At 25.3% G+C, this 18199-nt stretch overlaps 1 protein-coding gene across 1 annotated transcript in view; it reads right to left on the bottom strand.

Annotated features, from left to right (window-relative positions):
- Nucleotides 1–17956, bottom strand: part of LOC145833924 (mitogen-activated protein kinase kinase kinase 4-like) — a 37504-nt gene extending 19548 nt beyond the window's left edge. Inside the window, exons 1-10 of the mRNA XM_082941195.1 lie at nt 17808–17956; nt 14344–14473; nt 13607–13640; nt 9082–9136; nt 3807–3914; nt 3434–3537; nt 1778–1856; nt 1573–1693; nt 1066–1313; nt 543–620 (exon numbers count right to left, since the gene is read on the bottom strand). Of these exons, the coding sequence (XP_082797321.1) occupies nt 543–620; nt 1066–1313; nt 1573–1693; nt 1778–1856; nt 3434–3537; nt 3807–3854 (678 nt within the window). The 5' untranslated portion in view covers nt 3855–3914; nt 9082–9136; nt 13607–13640; nt 14344–14473; nt 17808–17956. The remainder of the gene's footprint in view (nt 1–542; nt 621–1065; nt 1314–1572; nt 1694–1777; nt 1857–3433; nt 3538–3806; nt 3915–9081; nt 9137–13606; nt 13641–14343; nt 14474–17807) is intronic.
- Nucleotides 17957–18199: the final 243 nt, after the last annotated feature.

Genomic DNA, 18199 nt, shown 5'->3' with positions numbered 1-18199 from the left:
GTTAAATATTTTAATATTTAATTAATATTTTTATAGTTATAATGGTTATTATAACAATTAAATACATTACTGTGAATCGAAAGCTTTAATTTATTTGACAAATAAACTAATGATATAAAGAGCTTATTTTTAACTTAGCAATACTATACTACATAAAAATAGCTAAATCCTTAGAGATTTTAAAAATCATTAAATACTAGAGTTACATAGCAAAAAAATTTTAGTCTCTAACCAATTAATTTTGTCGCAAGATAAAGACTTATGTGGTATCTTTAATTTATTTTTATAAGATTCTACGAAGTGAAAATAAACATAGCAACTTTAATAAAAACTCGTACATATGTTTAACTTGTTATAATGTAATAACCATAATAAATAATTTCAACCAATTTTTGAATGACTAAACGACAAGCATGTGTTTAACTTGTTGTACACAACTATTTTTTAACAGTTCAACCTTGCTTAAAACGTTTATAAACTATTTCAAAGAAGTTTTTGTTAGTTTGTTTCAAACTGATAAGGAATATTTTTAAACTACTCACAACTACAGTCTCTTCAGGGTCGATTTCCATTAGTAGAAAGCTAAACACTTTAATAGCTGTAAGAGAGCACTGTATGACCTAATAAAAGTTTTTAAATAGTCAGTAGTAGCTTAAATATTCAAAAAAATTAAACACTAAATATAACATTAAAGTACATTTTAAGTTGTCTAATGGGAGAAAAATAAAACTAACATTTGTAAGCAAAAAACTTAAACACTTAAAATTTGACAGATAGTTCAAAATGTATATAATAGTTTCTTTGACTATAGTTTATTTAAACATATTTGTCTTCTTTAACGTAATTAATTTTGTTGTAAACTCTGTGGCAGCTAAGTTATTAGATATTGAAGTATTTTTCTTTATATTTAGAATAAAGAAATGTTAAATTTAAATACTGATTATAAAATAAAGTTATTTTAGTAGAACCTTTTTAATTTAAAAACAATTTGTAAAAACACTTAAAAACACTATTTGTTTCTATAAAAAATTTAAAGTTGTGTAATGTTTACAACACAACAAAGACCTCTTTACATTCGTTGGCAATTTGCTTCACAGTCATCAAGCAAAATGTATTCATGCAGTTTGGCTGACACATAATGGCTTGTTGAAGTCGGATTTTTAAACAGTTGTGCAATATTCTTAATGTTATTCTACAGATATACTCATAAACAGCATACAATCGTGGCAAATTAAACCAGTCAAGTTCTTTCATAAGTTTTATGCTATGTATATCAGGCACATACTTGTTCAGTTCTTCCGGTAAGCTTACATCTGTACAAAACGTCAAAAAACAAAAATAAACTTTAAGATACTTCTCTGTCCGTTTAAAAATTTATAACTAATAATTTTCATAATTTTTCAATATTTTATAAGTTTAGTTTGAAATATACAACACGTTAATATCATTTTCTCAAAGTTATAGTAGTATAATTAACGTCTTGAAAATTAAGTAAAAATATACTTTGTTAAATTTCACATCAAGTTTTTATTTACACTTTAGATTTACAATATTGTAATCAACAAAACTTACCTTTAGCCATACTCTGGTTTGCAAAAAGTGGCTGAGCTTTTACAAGAGATCGAAAAAAAACATTTGTTAGAAAAGCCAGTATGTACTGTATGCTATGTTTCCTTAAATAACTTTCAGTGGCCTTAAAAAGTTTTATAAGAAGTTTTTTGCTTTATTATAGTTATTTTAATGGTCATAGCACCATAGATACGTTTTATAAACTCACTTTGTGAATACGTTCTAACAGACAATCAAAATCTGGCTTTTCATTTGAATTTTCCCAAGTAAAGTTTTCATTTTTTAGTCTAATAAATATAAATAACATATTTCACTTTGAAAATTATTTAAATACATTTTTTGTAAGTTACTTACATGTTTTAGATATAAAGTAAAACTATTAAAGTTTCACATAACAAGTTTTTTGTGTCTTTATTGAACAAAGGTATTTTCTAAAGCTTCAAAAAAAAGTTTTTTATAAATATATGGGACTATTAAGGTAAGTATACTTTCAAGTTTTGCAAAAAGCTATATATATATCTAAGTAAACATAGTTTTATTAAAGTATTGTTGCTTATTTCTTTTATACAGTATAAACTTACTTGTATTTGAAGTTTAGAAGATGTACAATAAAAAGTAGCATTCTACCGGATAGTAACACCAGGTAGTGCCACAACTAGCCAAGATTTGGAGCTAACCAAAAAGTTGTTTGAAAACAAACATTTGTATGCGGTCCAGGCGTGATCTAGATTTGATAAAATGGTCACATCTAGTTCTGATTGGACGTGAATTTAGATTAAAGTTCCGGATAATAAGCTGTGCTAGACCCGGAACTTTAATCTAAACTCACGTTCAATCCGAAGTAGATAGGACCATTTTATCAAATCTAGATAAAACTCCGACCAACAAAAGTTTTTTCTTTATTTTATTAATATTCAGATCTCCCAGACAATTAAACTTATTTTTATCCTAAAATAGTCATTTTTTGAATATTTTGTTAAAACCTACCCAGCGGGACGTATTGTACTCTGTACAATGTATTATACATGTTGCAGATTGTATAAAAAGTGCTTTATTTAAGTGAGTTGGCTAGCAGTCATTGGCGTTTTTGTGATTAAAAATCAATACATAGTTGTATACTACTGGATAGTTTTAATTTCTTTTTATCTCTTTTCTTCTCCAAGTATTTTAGAAGTTAAAAGTTTAGAAGTTTATAAACGATCAATTATTGTTTTACTTTGAGTTAAAAACTAACTTAAAATATTGCATGATATTATCTCAAAACTAAGACTTAAATAAACTACAAAAACGTACTTCAACTATCTACATTTATGGTTATTTTTAATGTTTTTCTGGGTATGGTATTGAGTTTCTAAAAAAAAAGATAAGTTGTTTGAAAACTCAAAGTTTTAGATAATGTTTTTATTTGAATTTGTTTTCTTTTATTTTAAAACTCAACGACACTTTTAGGGCAATTTCTAGGTAAATTGAGGGTCAATAAACTCAAAAAGCTGGTTAGGCTTAAACTGACATAGCTTCTGAAACACATGAAACAGAAAAGAAACAAAAGCAGTTCTGATAACAAAAGGTCCAGTTCTATCCAAATTTTTTTATCACTTGGTTTGAAGTTACAAAAAAAATTAATTGCTTGATTCCACTAATCAGCCGAAAGAATAAAATGTATTAGAAGTATAGAAAACAACACAAAGCTTATTAGTAACTATAAACAGTTTTTATGAAAATTGTAATGACATACAGGTATTTGAAAGTTGCTTTATTTTTTCGTCTTTAAGTAAAATAAATGTTTTTTTCTAAACAGTTAATTTAAACAACGTGGTTAAAGATATATATTTATTTTTCTACATAAGTCAAAGAAAAAACTTACGAAAGAAAACTATTAAATAGATCAACACCCAGTAATCGCAAAGAACATTTTAATGTATTAAATAGTTCTAAACATGTATTCGTCCATATATTCAATTTAGCTATCTGAAAAAAAATTAAAATAAATAATAAATTAATTCTAATCATATATTTTTTAAATTAAGTATTATTTTTTCGAACAAAACTATGATTTTTTTTTTAATTTAAATTAAATTAAAAAATTATACTTTGAACTACTCGTTTACACTTTAAAGCACATTTAAGTAATCATAGTATTAAAAGTTTTATAAATAGCTTGCTAAACACAACAAAAAAATTATTTATTAAATAGATATTATTATATGGCTTAATTTAGTGTGTTCATACATACTTACTTTTGTAACAACTTCATTAGCTATTGTAATTGAAATTTCTTTGTACATAGATGAAATCGTAGGGTACAATTCTACTAAACTATTAAAATCTTCTGAGATCTTAGTAACCTGTACAATTTAACACGTTTCTTGTGGAAATTTTCATATGTAAAGCATACACGCTTTACTTTTTTTTTTTTAAAGCTTATTCTTAGAAATTATTTTACTTCGTTTTAATGAAAGTTAAAAGTATACAATGTTTTTAAACTACTTTTGCAAGAGTGCGAAAAATGATTATATACAACTCTAATCACTTTAAAAATACACATTTGAACAACGAATCAACACTAAACTGATAGGCATAAGGTGAGAGGTGAAGTTAACTACGAACAAACATTTTTTCTAAACTAATATTGATTTATTTAATTCAAAAATCATACTATATGACTCTATTATTTCTTTAAGTCAATGATTTTAATAGCAATATGACTATTAAGCTGACTAAATCTTGTTACTGATCATATCTTGGTATTTATAATCTTTTTTGGATAATTAACTTAAAAAGTATCACACAATGTATATTGGCACAAACACTTTTTAAACAGTCTTGTGTAATAAGTACTTTTTCTGCAACAATATACAGTGCTGAAAATTAAAATAACTTTGGTGTTACATAAAATTGTTTTAGTCTATTTAAAAATTAAATTTATATAACTATATGCATTCGATGGTAAACTATACAAATAATAAAATTTGATTTATAGTATATTGATGCACATTAGTATATTTTTGATTTCAGACTAACAAACAAACTCTTACAAAAACATATGCAATAAAAAGTAACTATTTGAAGTGATCTACTGAATCCAAGATTCGGACTCGGCCTAATCCGAAATTTTGGATTAGGTAGACCACTTTAAACTTTTTGAATTTTACTTAATTGTTTGTCAAAAGTTAAATGAAATGTAAAAATAGTTAATGATTTCACGCTTGAGTGGATAAAAAATGGTTTTTCACACTTATAAAAGCCCTATTAATTTTGATTTAGAGTTTTGCACACAGTATAAAAACTATGATAAATTATTTTTGTTTGACGCTCAAACAAAATTAAGTACGTAGATAAGGCGTTTAATCTCAGCTTTTTGGATAGCTGCTCTTATGTATTCATCATATGTTTAGTATTTTATGTTTGCTCGTTGTAATACAAAGAAAAAAATGCAACTTTAATATGCAGCATAAAAGCAGATGCTCGCATACTTTTAGCTATATACTTTTTGTTAATATTTTATTATTTATTTAATTGATAATTTTAATCTATGACATATATGTTATAACTTCAAACTTTCTAATATTTTATTTCAAAAACAATGTTCTTAAGAAAAAAATCTGTTAACAATGAAATCTTAATTAATTTGTAATGAACTGCTGCAACTACTTGCATTATTCATTGTTAAACTCTGAATATTTAGAAAATATTTAGAGCTTGCTGCAGTTATGAGAAATAAGGCTTAAAACCAATGATGCTACAACTCATCAAAAAACTTTTGCCTAGTAATTTATAAAATTTTTAAAAGCAGCTTATATTTATGTAACTGAAAATATTGATTTCATTAGTTTTATTTAACTGAAAACATAATTTAAGAAGAAAACCATTACGACCTATATTAATAGCTTTAACAAAGTATAGTTTACACGACATAGAAATTAAATTACTATTTAGAATTTAGACTTAGTGCATCTTAATTTTATAATACTATTATACTATTGTTCTATAGTTATTTTTATTTTACAGTATTAATGATGTCTTTGATAGTCTGGCAACATTATACTATAAGTTTGGAAGATAACTTTATCACAGTATGCAATATCTGCGGAGCTAAGATAAAAAGAGGAAGTAGTAAGTCTAAGTCCTATCCTACCTCTTCCATGCACGAGCATTTGAATACTCAACACAGTGAGAGTTACAAAAAGTCTCAAAGTAAATCTTTAGACAAAGATAGAAGTTGTACTGCACCCGAACCTCCGTAGAAAAGAAAGCTTGAAGCTATCAGGCAAATTAGCCTTGATGATTATAAGTCTATGAAACTCTGGGACACTAAGAATTCAAAAGCAGTTAAAGTTCATAAAAAAACTATAAATATGATTGCTATGGACAATCAGCCTTTTTCAATTGTAGAAGATCAAGGCTTCATAGAGCTCTTAACTGAATTAGAGCCAAGATACGTAACTCCAAGTACTAAGTACTTTAATGAAACCATGCTTCCACAGGCTAATGATAGTCTGAAGCAGAAAATTACTAAAGATTTGTCACATGCTTCGTCTTTTTCATTCACAAGCGATTTGTGGAAAAACTCGAGGACAAATAAATCATATATTTCTTTAACCGCGCACTGGTTGAATGAAAATTTTGAGTCAAACATTGTGTTTTGAATTGCAGGGAAATCTGAGCACACTGGCCAAAACGTTTGTAAATACATTCAGGATATGCTTAGTAATTGAAACACTACCTTGGATCGTGTTCACGTTTTTTTGCGAGACAATGCAAGAAATATTAAAAAAGCAATATCATTGTTAAAACCTTGTCAGTACCCTGTTTTATCCATACGCTTCAGCTAGCTATTCATTGTTGAGGACGATTGTATAAAATTGCTATTAGCAAAGGTACGAAAATTAGTTTGCCATTTCAGCTATTCTTCTAAAGCGAGCAAAACGCTAAAAAAATCCAGTTAGATTATGACAACGCACAAACAAAACAAAAAGCCTTGTTTCTTGTTCAAGATGTGGATACAAGGTGGAACTCAACATATCTTAAGCTATAGAGACTAAAAAACCTAAAATCAAGTGTCCGGTACTATGTGGCTAATTATGAAAACGATCAAGATTCGAATATTACACCTGAAGAATGGCAACTGGTTAATGACATTATTCTACTGCTCGAACCTTTTTTGAAACAAAGGAGTGTAGTAAAAACAATGCATTGCTCTCAAGCGTGATTCCATATGCAAGATCACTGACGAAGTTTATAATACTAAAGAAGTTTCAGAAGAAATATCAAATGTTTGTAAAACTTTAGTCAAAAATATGGGAGAGGCTTGCAAAAGAAGGTTCTATACCAACAACAACAACTTAAACCTGAATGACAACAAGTTACTGTTAGTCACAACAGCTATTGATCCACAATATTAACTTTCCGCTTTTCCTTTATACCTCAAAAATAATGTTAAAGAGCAGCTAAAATATTAAAAAGCATATTTGTTTCGAGGCTAATCAAAGTAGTCATTCTCACCAGAGAAATCAAAACCACAACACTCTGCAAATTTTGATCCGAAGAAATTTTCAACTTACTATTCGTTGTTTAAAATAAAACTAAACACAGCTACACAGAAGGACGAGCAACAGGATTCTATTGATGAAGAAATTGAAGCAAAAATAAAGGGTTTTTTTGCTAAAGAAAATTTGAATGCAGAAACTGAAGAGGATGAACTTTTAAACTGGTGGAACTTGTACAAGACAAAATAACTACATCTTGCCAGTTTTGCAAGGAAATGTTTTGCTGCACCATCATGTTCTGTGTATTCTGAAAGATTATTTTCTGAAGCTGGGAGTTTGTACGAGCAAAAGCGCAATCGATTGCTTCAAAAGACCGGCGAGAAACTTTTATTTGTCCAACATAAATTGAAAAAACAAGAATAGTCTTTTGTAGTTTAACAGAGACATCTTTTGCTTTTGTAGTTCATTTTATATTTTTAAACAGTTGCTTAAGTTAATCTATATTTGTTTTTTGTTATAGTAAAACTGTACTCTTAAGTAGAATTTAAAAACTTTTTATTACAATTGTAATTCCTATTTTTTTTAGGCCTTTACTACAGTTGTTATTATATTTAAATTTATTACGGCGCCATGTTTTTTTAATTGCACTTTGTTTTATAAATATGAACACTTGCAAAAGTTTATGTTCTAATTATATGGTCACAAAAAGAACTAACTCTTAAGTTAAACGTAAAAGCTTTAACTTTTTTTGTGATTTGTTTTCAGTTTTAAATATTTATTTAAGTCTATAGTTTATTAATTTTGCAGAACAAAAGTACAACTTAATTGTCAATTTTGCTTCTTTGGACATCAAAATATTGAAACTAAGTTTTGTGTATGTAGCTTAATTTTTTTTCCATCGAGACATTCGTTTTTATGTTCGCTTTAAAATAAATTATTCTAAAATAAAAATGTATTCATTATTAACACGTTAAAAATATTGTTCAAACTTATTTTACAAAATAAGTACTAATATAAATACATAATTATTATTTATAAAATTATATTGTATTTATATAAGAAACAGATTTAATCTTTCGGATTACAATTATTTAAGTATTCGGACTCGGATTCAGTCGGATCCAAATTACAAAATTTAGATTCGAATCCGGAATGCCGAATCATAATTTGAAAATAAGACTCGGATTTGGATCTGGCCGAATTCTTATTTGAAATTAAGACTAGGTTTTGGATTCGGCCGAATCTAAATTTTTGGATTTGGTAGATCACTATTGAAAAATAAAATTAATAAGTATCACAGAAACTCAAGTTAAAAATAAACTCTTTTGAATCGTATTAATACTACAATAGTTTATTTTAAAATGTGTAAACACCATGTTACTTTGAAAAATTAACACAAATGACAATACTCTTGTTGTAAAATTATGGAAGAAGCAAACTAAAACCTTGAAAAAAACATCATGTAAAAATAAATCTTTGACAGATTTTAAGCAAACCTTTTTAATTTTTTTCAGCCTAATCTTTTTTAGAAAATAATCAAATTGTATAATTTACTTATCTTCAGTTTTTTTTTTTTATAAAACAATTTATATTTGTTGCTTAATTTTTATTATAAAACTTTCATATTTTGATAATTTTGAAAATGGTACAATACAACTTTGTATAAAAAAGAAAGGAATATTTCTTAATACTTAAACTCATTAGCTTAAAAACTTAGTGAGTGGTATACTTTTGTTATTTTTATTTTGAAAAATTTCAATTGAAAAGTTTTCCCCTTAAAAAATTTGTATAGAAAAACTGTATAAAACTTACCTTTTTTTTTCTTTTTTAAGTTTTACAAAAGCTATCTTTGGTTTATACTTTAAGTTTTAGAGATTAGTATTATTTTTTCTAACAAAATAGTATTACTCACTTATGGCCTTGAACTTGCAATACTTAGTGTTTTCTCTTCATAAAACTTAATGCATTTTTTAGCATTTTTTACCATTTCTAAAACTTATTGTAAAATTTTTTTTTGTAAACTAACTTGCAAGTATGCTATTCTTAACTCAGTCAATTGATGTGTAAATTTTCCATGAGATCTAATAAAAGTTTTACTTTCAGTATTTTCTATATGAAAAGTTAAACACCTAACAGTAATAAATATCATTAAAAAAAAAATTCTTAAGCTATTAAAAATCCTTAAATATATTTTTAACTTTAAAAATTCAACCTTTAACAAGGACTTTTTAAGGTATAAGGTACTTTATTTTCATACAACTTTTTTTTCTATATGAAAAGTTAAACACCTAACAGTAATAAATATCATTAAAAAAAAATTCTAAAGCTATTAAAAATCCTTAAATATATTTTTAACTTTAAAAATTCAATCTTTAACAAGGACTTTTTAAAGTATAAGGTACTTTATTTTCATACAACTTTTTTTGTCATTTTTAACTTTTGTTAGCACTATTATAAAACTCGCTTAAACATAAACTGATAAATTGAGTTTAATCAATTGTGATCAAACTATACTACTGTAAAATTATAGAAATATTGTTAATATCTATAATTAATCTACAGAAAACTAATATATATTTTTGTTTAAAATTGGTTTACAGTTCTTGATAAATTACAGTCCAAGCAGAGCAACATGTATAAATAGCATATTCAAACATGGATTTTACATATGTTTCAGAAATGATTTTTATGCATCAAATATTCCTCATAAATTACATTTTTAGCATGATGTTAGTGTATATAAAATTTTTGATTATTATGACAGAGTAGTTAAAGGTTTAGTTTGATAAAACACAGTACATATTAAAATTAAAACTTATTTTTTATAAATATTAAATAAACACTTGATTAGCTGATTGAAAGCTTTCTATCTAGTAAAAGCTAATAAAATTTGATAAAAAATTTACTAAAAACCTTTACAAAAATTGTTTGTACCTAGGACTAGTGTTTTTGATTACTTCAAAGACCGAATATGAGATTTTTTTTTTTAAATACTAAAAAGAAAATGTCAATTACAACATAAAATGGATATTTCAAGCAGAACAACAGCAAAACTAAGTTTAATAAAAGGCTGTAAACTATGCACAGTGCACACTAGAGTAAAAAGCGGAACAGGTCAAATATGCACGAACGGACACTTTTGCACGAAAACACTTTTGCACAAAACACTTTTACACAGAGGGTCAATTTTGCTCAAGATAAAAAATAAAAATATAAATAAAATTATAAAAATATAAAAAGTAAAAATAGAAAATAAAAGACAAACAAAAAAAAAAGTTACCAACCGAGGGTGATGGTTAGGGGTAATAGTGATAGTAAAAAGAAAAATAACTAATAAAAACAATTAAAAAAAAAGACCAAAAAAATCAAAATAAATAAAAATTAATTGAGAAAAAAACAAAATTAATTAATTAAGAAAAAACTTACGGACCGAGGGTGAGGGTTAGGGGTAACAGTGATAGTGATAGCAAAAATAAAAAATAAATAATATAAATTAATAGTAATTGAAAAATACAAACAAATAATATAAAAATTAATTAATCAATAAAAAAAGGAAGAAAAAAGAGGTTACCAACTGAGGGTAAGGGTTAAGAGTGATAGTAAAAATAAAATTAATAAAAAAACAAAATCATTCTTTTTTTATTTCCTCCCGTGCAAAAGTGACCCTTCGTGCAAAAGTGTCTTTGAGTAAAAATGTCCTTTCGGGCAAAAGTGTCCCTTGGTGCATATTTGACTCCTACCCAATAAAAAGAGTTTTTAAAAGTTAAAAAACCAAATCATTAGAAAAAAAAAACCAAATCATTAGAAAAAGATAAAAAGAACATAACATTTTCATACATACTAAAAACTATTTTATAAAAAACTTAATCAACCATCCTTTAAGTTAAACACAAACTCAAGCTTTATAAACAAGAAATATTTTAAGTATAATTTCAAAATTTTTATTGAGTTTTTTATTAAATTCTTAATCAATTTTATTCAAAAATTATATTATTTTTTTATTAGGTTTTACTAGACAGCTAGCTTTCAAGTCAAACGTTTCTAAAGAATTTAAAAAAAAATTAAGTTTTAAAATACTTTGTGTACTAGTAAACTCACTAATAAAATGTTGAACTATATTATTCAAAAGTTTTATGTAAACTAGTGCTGAATAAAAGCTATTTCTGAGGAAGATTTTAAGCATAAGGCATCAAATCAAAATTGTAAAATCAGAGTGTTTTAAAATCTACAAATATATTATTATTTAAGTTTCTTTGATTGTAATTAAAGTTTTAAATAACAACTACTGTATAATTACTTGAGTATTGCTACTGTTTATACTTAATCAATAAATGGTAGAATAAACAGAGTAAATATGTTTTCCTGTAAATTTATCAATTTTTTTAAGGTTAATGTTAATAAATAAACACTGTCTATTACTCATATTAAAATACTTTAATCTAATAAAACTGGTTTTAAAAAATCCTAGTAAAAGCTGTTTCAACTCATTTCTTAACTCTTTTAAAAAACAAAAACAACAGATTCAGAGATCTTTAGGTCATTCTAAAAGTAGTCCCTTGTTTCTAAAACAAAAGATCTCTGCATCTGTTGTTTTTTTTTTTTTAAGAGTTAAGACAGCTGTTTTCTACGGTTTATTTTAAGCAATTTTATTATATGTAAATCACATTATTCAAAGCTGTCCAATTTCTAATATAAAAAAGACAGACTACCTTCAAACAATTAATTCTAAAAAAATTCAATTGTATAACTTCAATGCAATACCAGGTAATTGTTTGAACTTAAAATTGTCTCAAACATAACGTAAAAACATAAATTCATTTAAAAGTATACGTCAAATTGGGTTGCCACTTATGAGTCAAAAAATCTTCCCTGAGTGACCAAAAACTTCACTAAGTAACCTTAAACTTCCCTGAGTTTCCCTGAGTTTTTTTCAAATCCTTAAATTTGTTTTTTGCTTCTGGCGCTAATTACTTAAACCTCATGCTCATTTTTCAGATTCATTAACTTGTATACTAACTTCTGTGTATCATCATACATGAAAGGAATGCTTGAGCTGTTTTTCTGATATCTTGTTAAATATGGAAGCAAAATTGAGGCAACAAAGCAAAAGAAATTCAATTTTACAACTATTAAAACGTCACTGTTTATGGCAATGCTTATAGTTATAAAGTCTTTTCCTGGTGGCTGTTTGTAACCAGGCAGTTTTTTCCAGTATTGTACCATTTTTACTACATTAGGCCAAGTTAAAATAGCTCTATCAGCAACCTGTTTTGATTCTAATCATCCTGTGTCACAAAATGATAAAGGAAAGGTGGTTAAACTGGTTTTCCTTACATAATCATCTCTTCTGGTGGATGTGTGTTCAACACGTGTGGTTCAAACAAGCAATGGAGATGTTTGAAAACTTTTTTGATTTTCCACTGTGTAGCTTCAACCCCTGGAACTTAAATGTACCAAGAATGAAGTGCAAGCTGCAGGACCCAGTGTTTATGAGTTGAGGTAGACCTGTAGCCTCTCTATCAGTGTCAACTTTTTTGCAAGAGCAATGTTCACATTTGGTCCATCCATTGAAATTTGGATCAAATTTTTTGGGTTTAAGTCTTGAATCTCAGTAAACAGGGCTTTTTTCAATTTATCGGCATTACGGTGCCCTAAAAATGCTGATATAAAATATTGGCAGCGTACTTTTTTTTCTTCATGCATTGTACTACAAGATCTAATTGATTTTTTTGCAAAACTTTATTAAAACACTCATCAAATGATATTGAATAACTTTTCAATAATAGTTAACCACGACTTTCATTTCTCTAAATGTTTTTTTTTTCAAGTTTAGTCATGTTAAATATAAATTTTAAACTTAAAAAAAAACTACAATGTTAATTCTAAGAATATTGAAGAACTAGCAGCAAGGCTAAAAAACTTCTAAATAAGCACTTATAAATGAATTAAATTAATGTTTTTGAACAAAATATTGAGACTGGATTAACTAAATCTCATTCTAGATCTAGAAAAAAAATTACATAAGATTTTTTTTAAACCTTAAAACTTCCCTGAAACTTTTAGAAAAAATCAAAACTGTCCTGCGTTTAAAAAAAAAACTAAAAATTTCTGAGTCTCCCTAAGTTTCCCTGAGATTTTCTATAATTTGAAAATTCCCTGAGTTCCTTTAGTGTGTGGCAACCTTGCAAATAGTTACAATTTTTCAACTTTAGTAGTTAATGTTGATCTAAAATTGAATAAAAATAATTAATTAGTTTTGACCAATTTTAAGTTATTTTCAAAACTTTCATAATAACTTTGATATCTGTATTTTTAATACTAGGTCTTGAATTATTTTTGTATATCAAAAACATGTTTTTGTAATAATTTCTATAATTTTTAAGTAGTATTCAAAAGCAATTTTATTTAATCTAACCTTACTGTAGTATATTAAAACTGATTTAAAAACTGTTTTTTGCCATTAAGAAAAGTAAAGAATATACATCCTGCAATTAAAGTTTACTAAAAAACTAAATGAATAATTTATGATTAAACAAGTTTAAAAAATTAACCTTTTAGCAAAAGCATTACTTGTGTCTTCAAAATCTGTAAAAAATATATAAGAAAGATAAAAATTTATAACTTAAATATTTTTTTTTAATTTAAAATTACAAACTTTTATAAAATATATATGTGCTAAATTATTTTGAAATATATTATATCTAAGTAATCAAACTAGGCACTTTTTTCTTTAAAACAATAAGTTATAACCGTGAAAATTAAAGTTTTAGCTTATAGTAGATACAAAACATTATTCAATAAAACAAACTTTGATTAGTTTTCTTAATAGGGTTAGGTAACATATGACCCTTATTTATCTTAAAAGCAAGAAACTGGGATATTTTTTTAATATTTTGAAATGCATTCTAGATTTCATTTTCAGTACACAGTAATGCTTTATAAATGAATATTTTATTAAAATTGTATATTTTTAAGTTTTTTAAAACTTTTAGTAAACTTTTTAAAACTGCATGGAAAACTTTATTTTTTAAATAGACTTTGAATATTTTTCTGAAGTTTTTGCCTAGTTAATAAGAAAGTTCAAATAATTTTATTAATAATTATTTTTAACCAAGTTAACTATTATAACAGAAAAAACTAGGATTCCAATAAGCTTGCATAAGCAAAATAAGCAAAAAATGTGAGCTAAGTTTTCACAAGTCTCTTGTTTGATTTCTAAAAACTAAATACCAGCTTTTAAATTTAGATATGGTTAATTTTTTGTAATTAAAATTGACTTTTAAAAAACCTTTGTGTTGTAGTTCCGTAAATTTAAATTTAAATTTAGTTATTTTTTGAATAATTTTTGGGGTGCTTTCTTTTCGCTTAATAGTAAGTACATCTAAGTATTGATCATGAAAGCATCCATTTTGCCAGGCCTATAAAAATTTTATAGTTTTGAAAACTCGTACTGTATTTTTATACTTTTAGTTTCATAAATTCATTTAACAGTTTAGTTTATACAACAGATTTCAAAAGCAAATGTTCTAGTTATAACCAGAGATTTATTAATAAAAATAAAACGATAACAACTATCATTTGCACAGTAGTTTTCTTTATTTAACTGTCAGGTGCTTTTCTGTATTCAGATATATAAAGCAACAATCAGATGAACAAACGAAACAAAAAATTATTTAGGCTAAACGGGAGGAACTTTCAAAAAAAGATGGTACAGTCCTTATTCACTTATCTGAACACAATGGGCAAGATTTTTCTGTAACATGCTCTGATAACCAAAATTCAAAAAATTCTATTTTTTTCATATAATAATATAACAGCTGCATATAATGCAATGCATAATAGAAGTGTTATGGTAAAAACAAAAACATAGTAATTGTGACTAACATATAATAAAATCATAAATATTAAATGCTAAATTTTAGGTTTTTTTTTTCTAAGGTAGAAAAACATCATACTTACTAAGCCTCTGCAACAACATACGTTTTTTAAGGGTAAAACTAATCATTTAAAACTCATCATTTGTAATTCCACCTGCCTTAACTATTAATTAAAAAAAGATTAGTTTTTGTTTAAGAGAAAGTATAAATTAATTTATCTTTAAAAACAAAAAATTATGTAAACCTATCTCTCTAAATGAAAGAAAAAAAACTTTTTAAACAAAAAAAAATAGACATAAATAAAAATGAAAAACTTTGACTGAGTTTAAAATCAAGTTAACGGAAACATATAACTCCTAACAAACTAGTTTTTATTGGAAGTTCTACTAAAATAATAAAAGTTGACGTTTGTTTACGGTTTTATCACGTTTTCAGTGGAAAACTCCTGGAATTTAAAGTTGTGAAATTTTTTCTGGTGTGGCTTCTGGCTGAAACCGATAATAAGCTAAAAAATCAGTTTTTAATGGGTAGTACAACTTGTTTTCTTTATTTAGAACTCTTACCCATTTCTAAAACCTGGTTTAACCAAATGGGCTATATTTAATGTTACTTTATGTTTATGTCTTAACTACGTGGTCTCCAGTAACTTACTGACTGCTATACTTACAAGTAGTAAATATTATGCTAACAGTATAAATTACAAAACTATTTCCTAAGTTATGAATAAAACACACTTTGAATAAATACAATTTACTTTATTTTCAATAATAATTCTTAGTTCTGAAGAAAGAAACTATTAAATCACGACACAAATAAAATCTATAAAAAGTATTAACAATTGTAAAGTTATATAAATACTAACATCAACTCTGCGATGTAGACATTTTCTTGATTCTTGAAACAAGCGACTAACCAAGCGACTAACGCGTATTTGAAAGACAAACGCAAATATATACGCATTGAAATGAATATTAACTCCTAAAAATAAAAAAATGTTTGTTTTTAATAAAAAAACTGTTTGTTTTTTAATACTGAAAGCACGTTATGAAAACAGTGAAAAACACTTTACAAACCACTTTAAAATAAGAAAATGAAGTGTAAATATCATTACACTGGTATGCTAAGTGTGTAAACTTATATAACTTTTAAAAATATACATGTAGTCATGCACCTCATCTTTAAAAAAATGTTTTTGAATTAACAACTTTTGCAAAATTGTTTGAATTAAAAAACTAATATATAGTAAATGTTATACATTCATTTTCTAAAGAGCTCAAAATTTAAATACCTATAAAACAAACTTTGAAAATTTTAATAAAAAGTTTTGTAACATTGTTTTAAAAATTTCCAAACTGACTTACTTTACATGCAAATGTTTTTAATAAATAAAATAGTTTTGAATAAAGATAAAATGTAATTTTTAGTAGTATTATTACGTCATAATAATGAATAAAATTGTAGAATTTATGAAATCACTTAAAATTTTCTTACAGTATGAAAGCTTAAATACATATTTGTATCATACAAAAATGTTGAAGCTAAATATTGAAAATTTTTTGAATTTTTTTCTGACTGAAACTGTCCGAAAAGTGAGCGTCCAGATAAGTGAATACGCACTGTACAACCGTATCAATGATTTTTAAATTACAAAGAAAACTAATGAAATACATCTAGAATCTTAAAAATAACAATATTGGTTTTAAAACAGACTGGGAAACAATCCACCATATTAGTAAAGCCAAAAACTCGCTCAATATTTGAAGTTCTGTCATGCTTGAGAAAGTCACGATTGTTAAAGCTGACAGAAAGGATAAACTAAATAAACAAGACAAACTCTTCTGTTCCTGCCCACTTTTCAAAAAACTACACTTCCAAACTTAAGTTGTTTGTAATATTGGTTTTATGCATGCTCTTAAAAAGATTTGTATATATTTGTTTGATTCAAACACATCAAAATTTAACAATTTAATTTCATTAAGTCCTTTGTCTTTGATTTAATTTTATTTCATATATTTTTTTTTACTTTTTGTTTTATTTCATTTTGTTTTTGCGAGTTTAAACTAGAGATACTAATAAGATTTACTATTTGAAAAACTTTTCAAATTTTCAAAGCTAGGTATTTTAAAACAAAGTTTACTTTAAAACTTTAAAACTTGATTTATAAATACATCATTATATACTTTTTTTCAATTTTTATATGCAAGAAAATTTTGAATTAATTCAGTTCTATTACCTACTGAAGAAGAAATTTTGAAAGTACTTTAGGCAATATAGCAAGTACTTATAAATTTGTAGATTTTTATGTAAAATAAAAAAGATTTTTTCATTTAAAACGACTTTGATAAAGACAAAAAAATCACGAAGAACAACACACAACCAAGGGAAGATTTGAGATGCTTAAAACTATAATATTCTTAGTAAATAGAATATAAATGTTAAGTATCAAATAAGTAACATATAAATAAAGATAAAATCTACTTATCATTAAAATTACTAAAACTTTTCTACAAGTATTATTATTTTATATAAAATCAAATCCTTTTTTTTAAATATAACTTAACACAATGAAAACATATGTCACTAAAATGAAAAAAACTACTGCACAATTTAAAGTTATCATTGTATATTCTAACAAACTTGTTCCATTAGGATCTACAAACTCTTAGCTAGTAATTTTAAACACTTAAAAGTAAAACATCTGTTTTATAAACATTAGTTGTTTAACTTTACTTACTTCTTTATTTAAGATTTAAAAAACAAAACATTATACAACATAATAAATTCAAAAGATCAAGACCAAAACATAAAAACTTAAATATATTCAATCTATATTATAATTTTTTGTTTATTATTTTACCAGAAAACTATTACAAACCTTTATTTGTAACCATAATGAATGATTTAAAATCTTTTTTTGAGAACTCGAATTGTTTGAAGAGTAAGAATTTTCTTTCTTATTTAGACTGTTATAACTATACTTGTTTATTAACTTTAATCCTCGAAAATACTTAGCTTTTTCTTTATTTCTTTCAACATGATCCATATTTATTCAATTAACTGTTTTTAAAGAGTATATTACTACATGCAAAATTCATTCAACTACCATAATCTACTATATGTAAATGTTCAACTCAACATACTAATAAAATACGTTTTATAACAAAGTAATTTGTAACCTAAAAAATAACTTTGAAAAAATTATAGTTAATTCAATAGTGAATATACAAACTTTTAAAGTTGTAAGTACAGTAGTTTTGTGAAAGAAGT

This window comes from Thalia democratica, chromosome 4, assembly GCF_965202585.1.
Source record: "Thalia democratica chromosome 4, ktThaDemo2.hap1.1, whole genome shotgun sequence".
NCBI classification, from domain to species: domain Eukaryota; kingdom Metazoa; phylum Chordata; class Thaliacea; order Salpida; family Salpidae; genus Thalia; species Thalia democratica.
The sequence above is the reverse complement of the archived record's forward strand: the minus strand, read 5'-3'. Positions and strand labels throughout refer to the sequence as shown.